Below are 13,408 nucleotides of genomic sequence, written 5' to 3' on the forward strand. Positions count from 1 at the left end.
TTTCATTTGCTCGATTTGCATATATTTATATATATATATATATATATATATATATATATATATATATATATATATATATTTATTATTACAAGCATTTACTTGTACTTATTATCATTCATTTACTTATTTGTTTCTAGTGTCTGGATGAAACAAGTCCAACGGTGTCCAGCAACAAGTAACAGATCGCATGAATGGATCTGATTCCTTTCAAAGGGCCATCCCTCCCGTCGCTGCTCGCGCAGCTGCAGGCTTGTTTTGCACAGTCAAGGTCTTGGGGTGGTTTAACAGCCATGTATCCCAAGAGATAAGGCCAAGGCTTCAACTTGTACACCACAAATCCTCAGAAATGACGTGAAATTATCTAAGGGCTCCAACATGTTATCAACAGCAGCAGTGTTTCCAGGAATTTCCCTTTGCAGGTACCCCATCATCTCCGTTTCTCACAGACAGCAACGTGAGGTTGATTCTGTATGTTTATGCCGTGGTGGGAATCAGGGCACATTTTTAAATCTGTAGTAATCTGGAGTTAGTCTATATATTATCCACTCAGAGGTGGAACATTGAAAGAATCTATATTTAGTAATGAAGATACTGCGGCCTCTATGTTGGAGTATTTAGACGGCTTCAGTGTCTTCAAATGTTGATAAAAATCATTTTCGGGGATTTTGTGATGGAGGAAATACAACAGAGAAAAAAAAAACACTAACTAAAAGGAAAGAATGAATAAATGACAATATAAAAAATACATAAAATAATGTGTATGAAATAAATATATATGTGAATAAATAAAAAATTTGAAGATAAACAAAAACTGCTTCATTTATTTTATTTGAATGCATTTTTCTCTGTATTTCTCTATTTTTTGTATAATTAATTATTATAATTATTATTATCATTATTATTATTATTCATTCCTCCTGATATTTTCTTAATCTTTTATAGTTATCATTTTTTTATGGACCTCCTAAGACTCCACATGTAGGCACAACAACAAGTTCACAATTTCTCAAATGTTCATATCAATGTAGTTTGAAATAGATCAGTGGTTTTAAAACTGTCTTCTATAAAGAATTTAAGAAAGTGTATAAAAAACATGACCAGTATAGTCATATATTATGACATTGTGTTACTTCTAAATAGAATTAAAGTGAAAATAGATGATTACACTTTTTGCTCGGGACCCCCCTCATTCATATGGTGGACATATCTTTTATATTATATATACAGATTTAAAGCTTGTTACAATGACCATGTGAGTCTTTTTTTCTCTGGCATCACGGGTTTTCTCATCATCATCATCATCATCACTATATCTTATCAAGTCATGATAGGTTTAAACCTGTGTTGTGAAATTACCCAAAAGTCATACTTGAGTACAAGTAAAGATAAATGTGTTGAAGTATTTGTAAAAGTGAAAGTTGTGTACCAAAAGTACATTTCTGGCAAAAAAAAATGCTCTTTAGCACTGTAGCCTATGGGTCAGCGGATTATTGGACCCACTTTCTAATTATCAGAATAACTTTTTTATTTCTAATCTGATTGCTGATATAATACATTAATACAAACATGTGCTACTTGGTCTCTGATGTAACATGTAATCTGTAATCTGTAATTAGTATCTACAAATATCAAATAAATGTAGTGGAATAGTACAAAATTTAGTTCATCACGTTCCATCACTGGTGTAAACCTCGACATCTACACGTCGTCCCTGAGGAAGAGGAATAGGACATAAACGCCACTATACACAACAAAGTTAATTCAAATATTATATGAAACATTTTTTATTAATAATCATAAAACGCAGAAAAAAAAACATTAATTCCATTTTGTTTCATTATAACATCTTAGGATAAAAGCACCAACACCGAAACAGTAACAATTTTATCATGAAAACCGCAGGGCCTTTTGGAAAGTAGGTTTGCCGTTATTGCACCTCAAACCTGCCCTGGCTGCACCGATCAGAGATCAACTGTACACAGACTGTAGGTCACACGAGTCCAGAGTCAGTTCACCCCCCACATAACGAGGAATCCACACAAAGGACAGTGAACCTCCTTTTAAGAAACACAAATCTAGACAGAGGCATTTGTGAGATGAGGAAGATGCTGAAAGTCTTAGCCATTTCACAGCTTCTCGAGATCAGACCGACTCATAAAGCTTTATAAAGCTGGATTTCACCGGAGAGGCTCGATGTGTGCGGCGGTGAGAAACGAGGCCTGAGGAGATCTGATGAGACAGTTGGCTGATTTTACCTTGAAATACACTCGCTGAGGGGGTTTCGCCCTGGTCCTGAGTTGGGTTAGAGAGGGACTTCACCATGTCGCAAAAATGTTGAATACGTTTGTGACACGCAGTAGTTTAGTAAAAGAAAACTGTTTACTTCATTACATGATTTCAAGCAATCTGGGAAGTTCCTGAGTGAAGACCTTTGGCAGGATTTAGAGTAAACAGCCTCGACTGCAAAGCTCTCGCAGATTAATAATGTACCAGGATGGAGCATGCTGGAGAACTGCATAAAAGCTTTAATTCAAATCATGCTCGTGCACCAAAGGACTTGAATAACAGCACCTCAACCCTTTGACTGATTGTACTAGTAGCTACAAAAACTGGTTGAAATATGTAATGAACTGAATCTCCGGCCAAACTGTTCTCACGTGCGCACACACCGCGCCGCCCCTCCAGGTTAGAGAAACTTCCATAGGTTAGACCGGACCGTAAGAAAGCCGCCAGGCAAGCTCGTGTTGAAGATTATTAAACCATTAAACCCTGCAGCACAACAGGAAAAGAGTAGTATTTATCAATAGCTGCAATTTCCTTGTTTTAAGTGAAGGAGAGCACCGTGCTGTCTGTCTGACTAGTAGTATTAAAAACTGACAGGAATCTGTAGACACAATTAAAAGCATAACATGTAACTGCAATTGTATCAAACACCAAGAATAAGAAAATCAAAACAGCATCAACAGTAATTACAAAAGACCTCTCAGTGCTGGTAACAAATGGACTATAGTCTCTAATCATCTTCTAAAAGGACTTCTCTTCTTTTCACTTGGACACTCGCAGGTGAGTGAGTGCACAGGACAGGAGTTTAAAATAAAGCTTTCCTTATTAGTCTAATCTTCCCTTAGATATGCACTGGCAAGAAAAAAAAAATAAACCACACACTCACACGCGCGCACAAGCGCGCACACACACACACACACACACACACACACACACACACACACACGCGCAAACTGAGCTTAATTGTATTCTATCAGAAAAGGACGCTCGGCTGCTCCAAGTGATGCACACATACACCCTAACACAAGTGTTTTACATCAGCATGTCTTTGCAGTTACACAACATGCTCACATTACAAGGTAAGGGCCTCGACAGTAAGACATCTAAAGTCAGACAGTGCGTGTAAAGGAGGTGGACACCTAGTTTCGTATGCACCAGTAAGGATTTAGTCTGTAAGATCTGGATTGTTGGAAAAACAGAAGCACCATTTTTCTTGCAGAATCTGGGTTGGTAAACAAAACAGAAATCAAAAAAGAAGAAACGATAAAACATGAAAAGTAAAGACAGTTCTAGTGCTGGAGTCTAGTTGTGTTCAAGCCACAGCACCTTGGTTTGTGTCATAAGGATTCAGGGGCTGTTGTGTCGCCATGTTGTTAGGCACCATCTGCGTGGAGAGGCTTCACTCTCCTTGGCCTCAAGCCTCCTGTTTAACAGGTCGAGTTTAAAGTCACAATGCAGCACCAAAACACCCCAACTCACTTATATATAGACTCATATATATATAAATATATATATAGACTGTATATAGATACATTTCTTTTATACCTTTCTGTTTATGGAGAGATAAACAAGGAGAAACAAAAGGAAGTTATGTACAAAAACAGTGTGTCTTGTTCACGAAAAGATAAGCTGCTCACTTTTGAGAGCAAAGCGGGCTGAACTATGTTTCCAACTGTGGCGTGAGAGGTCCTCATACCTGTTTACTCTGAGCCAGCAGCTGCAGAGTCAATTCATCTAATAGGTGGCACCTACAGTTGTATACCAGGCATTCAAAGAACCAGACAATAGCACATTAAATATGAGAAAGGAAATGCTGAGAAAATGCTATACAAATGTCCCTGTGTACAGCACCAAGTATTGGATTTGTTTTTGATGTTTTCACTACAGAATAAATAAGATCAGGTACAGTCCAAATGTAGCACCATTGTTTTCAGACTGTGAGTCAAGTACACACACTGTTGCATTCTACAATGTCAACACATTTCAGGATAAAAAAAAAAAAAAGAAAAACAAATACAAAGGCAAATGGAGAGACTGACGGCATAAATATAATAATCTAAATTATACACAACTATACAGAATGAATCACATTCACAGTACAAACATTCTTTACAAAAAACAAATTACACAATAAAAAAAAATTTAAAAAAAGCAAACAAAAAGGTGTGAAGAGAGTCCAGTAGTTTGTTGTGGTCATGTTTAATTGTTTTTTTCTCAGTGTGTGAGGATTTTGCATGCATGAGTGTGTGTCGTTTGTTCTATACTTCCAAAAAACATGAGTGAGTCCTAAACATTTGCTCAAACCTGCGCGTCCCAACAGCAGAGATAAATATGACTTAGCTTAAAAAGAGTTAAAAATTCCTGCTCTAAGAGTATTTCTGCTGTGGTCCAATGTGGTAGTGTGATTTACCCAATTTGCATGAAGAAGAAAATGTTAATAAATACAGAAATTAGTTGAATCTGATTTCTTGTACACCTGGATTCAGCTTCACTAAAGCACTAAACAGTGTCGCCACAACTCTCTGACAACACTTGGTCTCTACTAGAGAGCGAATGACAATGTCTACAAAGAGCACCATTTCATCTCATTACATGTATTTCATGGGGTTTTTTTCTTAATAAAAAAACAAAAAACAATGAAAATGTACGCAGCTCTGCTCAGCATTATTGGCACCCCTTGAATTAACATTTTTGTGTGTTCTGACTTCAAAACATACAATCCCATATTCTTCTTTCTTCAGTTCATTCCTTTAGAGGATGTTAAATATGCCTGATCACTGTCATAACATACCAAAAAGCTAATTTTTGAAACATACTTTACATTGATATGTTGGATATCAGATATTAGAAGAGAAACACTGAACGACACCTGAAGGATTATTTTAATCACTCAGAATCAATCTTCATTGGTTTTTGATTCAGTTAGTAGCAATGAAAGGAAATATTAGTTTTGTGTGCCAAAAGAGGGCAGCCAGAACAGCATTTTTACAATTTTTGCTTTTAAGTAAAGGGACACTGAAAATATCGCAAATCATCACCACAACCAAAGTTTTAAGGGGTGTCAACATACCAGCCAGGACTTGTACATCTTCTGCTACATGAGTAACTCTATCTTTACTATTCCAGTGTGAAGCTAGACCAAAGGTTCCTCATCTTGTTTCTATGATGTTGCAACAAATATTGAATTTCACTGAAAGGAAGAAAACAGATAAGAGAGCACGCATGCAGAGAGGCAAACTGCATGATATCTGAGCAGAGTTCAGTGAGCTGGTCTGTGTGTGTGTGTGTTTGCACTCTAATGATGTGCGCGTTTGGAGGGAACGTGACTCTAGTTACATTCAGCTGAAAAAGGTGAACTGTGTCCTTCGATTGATCTGTTGTTAAATGTCACAAAAAATGTTTTGGTGTCTTGAGACTTAAACAAAATGATGACACACTGTCATAATACTGAGCACCTTAATTTCAATCCAGACAGCATGGATGATTCAGTCCATTCAGTGTAGTGCAGCAGCCAAAAATGACTTTCAAATTTATAACACTCCACACATAAACTAGCTCTGAATTCTGCTCGAGGGGACCATAGTGGTGGTTAGTGTGTGCGTGTATGTATGTGTGTGTTTGTGTGTGTGTCAGAGATCCCAGTACAGAAGCCGGTCTTGGAGGCGGTCGGGTAGTGCAGACGTTTTGAAGCACCACTGAGTGAGGAGAGTGCCTTGGTCCACACCTGGACATTTGCATAGTTTATTTAATGTTGAGGTAGTTTTCATCAATTACCTGCAAAGCCAAAACAGACAGAGAGACACCACGAGTGAGTCTGAGGCTACATGGCAAAGAAAACATTCCCTAAAACAGTATTATTGTACATCCTGTCACTTATCATCTGCTTGTTTCTAATACTTTAAATTCACTGGAGAAAATGTCACTCCTGCCTCGCACGTCCAAGTGGCATGACTGTTACCGCTGCTGTATGACAGAAAACTGGATCATTTCTTTTTCTCCTCAGAATTGCAAATAACAACACGGGACAAAACATGAGTTTATTCAATCATTGAGTCTATAATAGAAATGGGTCACAAGTTAACCGTCCTTTGTTGGCTGACCGGCACAAATGGCACCATGTTGGAATCGAACCTTCGCTGCTGTGGTGGGTCACGGCCTTCTTACACAGGGTGCATACTCTAGAAGGTGAGCCACCTGGGCACCTAAAAATTGCATTTAACCTATCATGATATTGTTCATCTTTATCAAATAGAGATGAACAATAATTTATCGGCTTGATTTTGGTACATTTGCATTACTGGCTAGTATTTGGCATGGGTATAATTTTGGGCCATACTGATATTTGACCAGCTATAAAAGCCTGTAAATTCCAGTGATTGTACTTCCTTAATAGGAATACTTGAGTCTATAGAGAATGTAATGCACCCTTTTTCTGATGTAAGAGTTTGGGAATAATCGGTGATGCTGAGGTTTTCCAATAAATTTGATTTAATTTCTTAAATACAAGTCTTTTCCTTGAAACAAGATGATCAATCTTTTACAAATAACACAGCAGTTGTATACACCTTATGAAATGTCAAAACAGCTCCTTCATCTGAGATACCAATCAAAACAAGATGTATTAAGACTCCTTCTCTTGACAAGATATTAAAGATTTATCTTCTACAATATGTCCCTATTATTGGTTCTGTGATTGTGTCATATATTAAGCATAATGAGATCATTTTGAGTTTTTGCAGTTTCTAAGAATCTACTTACCTTGTTCAATCAGAACAACAGCTTGAGGGAGCACAGAAAAACAGGTATCCTGTCTCTCTCACTCCCTACCAGTCTCTCTCTCTCATTCTCTCCCTCTGATTGCCATTTGCCCTTCCCCTCTTCATCCTCCCCCCCTACCCCTCACCTCCAAACCCTATCTAGGTCGGGAGCCAGGGAGCTGGGAGGCTGTGTAGGTACCATGCATGCCCTGAGTCCTCCACATGCTCCCGCCACCACCTGAGCTGCTGGCTGGTGGTGGGGGCAGCCGAGGGGAATAGTGCACTGCGAATGGACGAGACAAGGAGGAGGTTGACAGAGAGGAGGAGGAGGAGGAGGAGAGGGAAGCAGTTGCAGCAGCAGCAGAGACAGAAGCAGAGGAGGCAGAGGTGGAGGAGGAGATGGAGTGAGAGAGCGATGTATGTGCTCTTTGGTGGTGGAGAGAGGAGTGGGACAGACGGGAGGAGTGGAGGGAGTCTGATCGAGAGGATGATGGGGCGTCAGACTGGGTGGGTGTGGAGGAGGAGGCACTGTGCAGGGGTGGAAGAGGGGGCAGGGAGAGCGTGGGAGGAGAAGGGCTATGAAGGACTGACTGGATGCGGCTGTGCTGAGCCTGGGACAGGGAGAGAGGGAGAGGTGAGGACACGGAGGCAAGGCGCGTGGAGGCTGGTTGGGTGGTGATGTGCTGCTGGGTTTGGGAGGAGGTAGAGGAAGAGGAGGAGAGACTGAGCAGAGAGCTGAGGCCTCCAGAGGTGGGCAGCGTCGCCCCAAACTGATGGGAGGACACTGTGGGAACCACGTGATGAAATATACCTGCAAATCACACAGCAGAAATGGGGGAAGGAGGGGAGGGCGAGAGGTTGGATACAAGTGCGAAGAGAGCGAGAAGGAGGGGGACAAAGAGAGAAGCAAGGACTGAGCCAGGTTGTGCATAGCGCCAAGCAAGTCTTCGACAAGCACACAGAAAGCAAACAGAGTCATTCCACTTCGACTGGAGCCAAATCAGTTCAGCCAATGTAGAATTGCACTAAAACAGCTCTTATTACAGCAGAGTTAATTTCTGGGTTGACTTTTGTTTACGGGTGAAATGACTCTGACATACATCTCAAACAGATACACCCACAGAAAATGACGTAATGTCATAAAAAATAGCTGGATAAAACGTGCTATCAATTAATGGTCAATCACAGATTTCAAGACAATTCATTGGTTCAGATTTTTTTTCAAAACATTTTCCAAGGGTGTTTCCAACTGCAGCACTCAAGCAGCCAGTCAAAGCGAGGCAGCACACAGTCAGTCAAACTGTCAGCGAGGCAGACAGAAGGACAGCAGCTTTGGACATCCACTTACCTGGCTCTATTAGCAGGCCCATTCCCTCGGACTATTCTTTATAAAGATATCCTCAGGCTAATACTACAACCTCTAGTCTCTACTCTAGTCTGTTCATCTGCCATAACACTATCAATTTGCTATAGGTGATGCTCACCTCCAGCTGCTCCCCCTGCCAGCCCAGCACTGGAGAAGCTTCCCAGGGCAGAGTGTCCGTTGACGAGCCGCGGGGTCCCACTCACCGTGGATCCACCTGTCTGGGCCCCAAACAACGACTGTAAGACTGAGGCCCCTCCAAGTGGGAACTGAGACCCAAGGTACTGTCCCACAGATCCTGTGGTTGAGGAAACTGCTACAGGACCTCCTCCCACCTTCCCGCTCAGTATGCCCCCTCCGCTGCTGGCAGCAGCAGATATGAAGAGGTTCTGACTAGCCAGGCTGCTGCTCGTCTTCAGCTCCCAGTCGCGGGGGGCCTTCTGCTTCTGGAGGGGCTGCCGTTGGTCTGAACCGCTGCCTCCCTGGGCACCGCCGCCACTTCCACCCCGGGTCCCTGCCTCCTGGCTGAGGAAGGGGTTGGCCGTCATGTAGCTGGACGATTCTCCATCACTCCCTTTCCTTGCCTGCTGATGCTGCTGCTGTTTGTGGTCAGAGTCTGAGTCTGTGCCACGGCTCGATCCCCCCATGCCGAACGGAGAGCCCCCCTGTCTCAGGTCGGAGTTGGGTTGCTTGGGGTCAGAAATGGGTGAAAAGGTGGATTTCCACTTGCTGTTAGAGGACAAGGAGGACGAAGAGGATGCCTCACTGCCTGTGCTGTTACCACTGCTGCTACCAGATTTCCTGCCTAGTAAAGAAAAAAGAAAAACAGGCCTGCATCAAGTAGCAGAGAGTGCAAGAATGAGCTTCTATTTTAAGAGGTAATGGTTTCTTTTCTCTCTCTCTTTTTTTTTTTTTACCTCTTTCACCATCCCCAAGTCTACCAGGTCCGTCCAAGGATATAGTGGCAATTTTTCTTTCAATTCTAAAGAAAAAGACAGATAATCTAAACAAACACAAACCACACATGCCAGCAAAATGTGAGCAGGTCTTAACAAAGCTGAGGCAATCAAAAAGGTAGAAAGCCTAGAGGCCTGGCAAAAAGAGCAGCTCAGCAGGTACAATGTTGTGACTCTTATCTTAACACATTACAATCACTAATTTACCGTGAACTGGAGCTGTCAGCAGGGTATCCAGAGTCCTCGTCATCAGAGCTTGGGGCTGAGGAGTAACGACCTGTGCCATTCAGCTCCAGGGGGCGCTCTCTCTTCAAAATGGGAGGCTGGTCGAGGTCAGTCCCATTGGGGCTGCGGCTTGATTGTTCTGGAGAAGAGATGGCAGAGATCTCCAGAGGCTGATTGATGTTGTTCACCTGTTGGGACAAAGGACATGCAGATTACACACAAATCACTCACCTCACTGGCAACACAAACAGGTTGTGAATAATGTGATAACGGAATCTCAGTGCATTTATCCACAGAAGAATCTGGGTGTAAATGCACCACAGATGCTTTGTTGACAAACTAAGCTCATTGGACATCACAAAATGTGTCTATATCAAACCAAAACCTTACAAAATGGACACTTAAAAATCACTCTAATATATCAGTCAATGTTTTCTCCATGTTTTTGGTGACTAACCATGGAGTTAATGTTGAGTGGCGATCCTGAGGAGTGGTTGTTGGAGCTGAGTCCAGGGAATGACCTCCTCTTTGGGGATCCGCTGGCCGTGACAGCCATTGCTGAGCTACGCTTCCTTCTCCCCCGCTTACGTCCCTCCTGCGAGCCGAGGCTGTGAGAGGAGTGCGATGACGTATGTGTGGGTGGGTGAGTGTGCTGTGTGCCGGGGGACTGGTGGTGGTGGTTGCCATGGTTACTGTGGTATCCCTGCTTGGCTGAGTTGACAGTGTGATGGTGGAGGCGTGCTCCTCCGACCATGCTGCCTCCGCTGCCTGACGAAGAGGAAGACGAGGATGAAGAGGAGGAAGGGGAGAAAAAGATTCTCCTCCGAAGTTCACTGTCCTGTGGCTCCATGTCGGAGTCACCTCCCTGGTGATCCTGTCCATCCTCCGGAAGGATCCTCGGGGGTCCATCTGCATACTGGAGCACCCCTCCAGTGCTGAGTGGGGGGCTCTGGATGGAACTTCCTCGGCCCATTGGTCCTGTCAGAAGAGTGTTGTTGTGTTGAGGAGGTGATGAAGAAGCACCATTATGATCCTCAGGATGGGGACCTCCATTAATCAGCCCTGAATATCCTAAACAGAGACCGAACAGTTCACGGTTAAGGATGTACAAGAGGGATGGACAGCCAAATATCATACATATAACAATGTATTATTTATACCAACCCAACTCCAAGAAAGTTGGGTCCCTTTATAAAAATGTAAATAAAAACAGAATGCAATCATTTTCAAAACCTTGCAGTGCAAAAACAAGATATTAAAGGGGCACTATGTACTTTTGGAGAAGAAATTAAAACTCAATATTTACGATATCAATGCGATAATTACACTTAATTCCTATAAACTTTATTTTTTCGTTAACTGAATAAACAAGCTGTCCTCAGAGGAAAAGAAGCTACTCTTTGAAGCTAGAAAGGTGGCAGCGTCCGCCAAAATATAAACAAAGTAAAATCGTATGACGTGTTGTCCTTAAAAGTTCTAACCCTCTTTTGTTATCCATTTTCTATATTCAATTTGTTTCTTTGCAAATTGTTCAAATAGTAAGGACCGAACCATTGACTACTATTGATGTATTCATTTACCCATATACTCACCATGCCCCAAGTTGAACTGCTGAACTCTTTTTATACACAATCACTGATAAATAAAACTTTTGGAGATATACATTCATACTGACTTCTGAGAACAACTCATTTTAGTGGTGTAACAAACTACAATCTGTGTAAGAAGGCATACTGAACAACCACTGTAACCCACATTTGAGTAAAGATGGCACAAAAGCCTTTCAAGCAAGTTGGGACATTTCATTAAGTTATTGTCAACACAAAAAGCCTTTCATGTTGTGCAATTTATTACAAACAAAAACAAAATGTACAAAATGATCAGTGCAATAGTGGACACTAAAATGCTACTTCTTTTTTAAAGGAAAAAAAAAGCAACTGCAGATGAGAATATAGGGTAGGGTGGTAATTCATCGCGGGAGGTGGCTGGACTGGAAATCTGCTCCTAAAAAGACAAAGTTGTGGCAGAAAAATCAGTTTGATTCAGACACACTGTTTCTATTCATATAAGTTAGTACTGTGTTTATTATACAGTGTGAACAGTGATGTGATCAGGCTAAGATATATACAGTGTGAACACCTTAGTGTTTTTGTTTTTTTTTAGGAAGAAAGAAACAAAGAAACTTGTTCATCAGACAGCCACATGGTCTTCAAGTGAGATCTTCAGCCATTTTACACTTACTTGTCACTGTCACTGTCACTTGATCCAGTGCTTGATACAGCAGGATCATCAAGCTCTGCAGGCCTAGTCGTTTCTTCAGGGGGGTAAAAGCCAAAGCTGCTCCTTGTTCATACCTGGAGCAAAAATTCCATGATTTACCAACTGTACAAAATATCTAATTGGCCATTGCTACAGTTGGAAATGTAACCTTGTAATGTCCTCAAAAATGTACAGTGAAGTTACATAACCTCAAATCTCAAAAGAGAATTGCCAAGTGGTTAGAATATGATATATCTAACAACATTTTTCAGTCCGTCTACTAGTGTATCCATACAACTGAAATGTACATTCATCTGCTATAAATGGAGACAATGAATATGTTACAGCAGTAAGAGAATATGCAAAATTTAAACCAAACTGCTGGACTTCGACCAGCCGGAAAAAATATGACCGCTATCTAATGATCTTTACATACCTTTAACATTTTAGCTTACTTTTAGCCAGTAACATAAAAACAATCACATAAGGTTAACTGTTACGGTTAGTGTTGTCATTAGTTACACAAAAGATATGTTTCCGTAAACAGCCAACGTAAGATGTTACTTACCGGTCTAAAGAAACTTTGTGAGATCATCTTTTTACTCCCACAGCTGTCTCCAGCGCTGGAAAGCCCAGACAAAATGTACTCCTGTTTAGCTTCTTGTGACTGCTTTTTTTGTCTGCCCCGGACGTTGGTTCTTTTTATGAGCTTTTGTTTGTGTTGACGATAAAAGTTGTTTTTCATTGTGTTTACTGACCAACTAAGGCTATTAACTTCTCTGAGGTAGTGTCCTCCGACTGGCTTGATTTCTTCATCTTCTCCGGCGGCACATTAGAGGCTACAGTTACTCACTGTCGCCCCTCATGCCAGGAAACGTATTACAAAAGGGACGTCCCGTCCCTGGCTGCTTAGCAGTGGGTATCTCTGCAATACAGTACATAGGCATCTTGGACATAATGCCAAACTGTTACTTCCTAACACTCTGTTGATAGGCTTAGTTTCTTTTTTTGAATGTTTTAGACTTAAATTATGTCCAGAAGTTTCCAAATGCCATTTTAAGGTCAGTTTGTTTTATCAGTTTATACAGTAATGAAAACAATGGGAGCTGTTTATCAAGTTTGTTCAGGTTTCATTCGATGAAGATCTTTCTCTTCTGATTAAAATTTCTTCTCCAAAACTGCATAGTGCACCTTTAAGGTTCAAACTGACTAATTCTACTAATTTTTGGAAATATACACTCATTATAAATTTGACATGCAACATGCAAAGTGAAAACAACCACAATGTCCAAGCATTTTTTGAATGAGCGTTGTCAAAAAGCACTTTATCAGACATAAATGAGCTAACAATTACTCTTGCATAACAACAGTAAATAAAATACTTGAAAAAAGTTAATGAACCCTTACCATTACTCTGACCTGCCTGAGACACAGGACTCGGAGTACTTCTCTGAAATCATGAACATAGAAAATATCAAAAAGTAATCCAAAGAAACAATATAAAATATATAAAACACATATATACATATATATATATACATATATATATACATATATATATACAT

The 13,408-nt window shown here is 40.9% G+C and overlaps 1 protein-coding gene and 1 long non-coding RNA gene across 2 annotated transcripts in view; both read right to left on the bottom strand.

Moving 5' to 3' along the window:
- Positions 1-6,753: 6,753 nt before the first annotated feature.
- dot1l (DOT1-like histone H3K79 methyltransferase) overlaps positions 6,754-13,408 on the bottom strand; it is a 23,316-nt gene continuing 16,661 nt past the window's right edge. Inside the window, exons 21-26 of the mRNA XM_030433609.1 lie at positions 13,251-13,293; positions 10,042-10,655; positions 9,567-9,772; positions 9,321-9,385; positions 8,525-9,208; positions 6,754-7,851 (exon numbers count right to left, since the gene is read on the bottom strand). Coding sequence (XP_030289469.1) covers positions 7,196-7,851; positions 8,525-9,208; positions 9,321-9,385; positions 9,567-9,772; positions 10,042-10,655; positions 13,251-13,293 — 2,268 coding nt within the window. The 3' untranslated portion in view covers positions 6,754-7,195. The remainder of the gene's footprint in view (positions 7,852-8,524; positions 9,209-9,320; positions 9,386-9,566; positions 9,773-10,041; positions 10,656-13,250; positions 13,294-13,408) is intronic.
- LOC115591133 (uncharacterized) lies at positions 11,390-13,243 on the bottom strand. Its single transcript, XR_003985902.1, has 2 exons — positions 11,826-13,243; positions 11,390-11,588 (listed from the first exon to the last, which is right to left on the bottom strand). It is a non-coding gene; the product is annotated as an uncharacterized LOC115591133 (long non-coding RNA).

Source organism: Sparus aurata, chromosome 11, assembly GCF_900880675.1.
Source record: "Sparus aurata chromosome 11, fSpaAur1.1, whole genome shotgun sequence".
In the NCBI taxonomy this organism is placed as follows: Eukaryota; Metazoa; Chordata; class Actinopteri; order Spariformes; family Sparidae; genus Sparus; species Sparus aurata.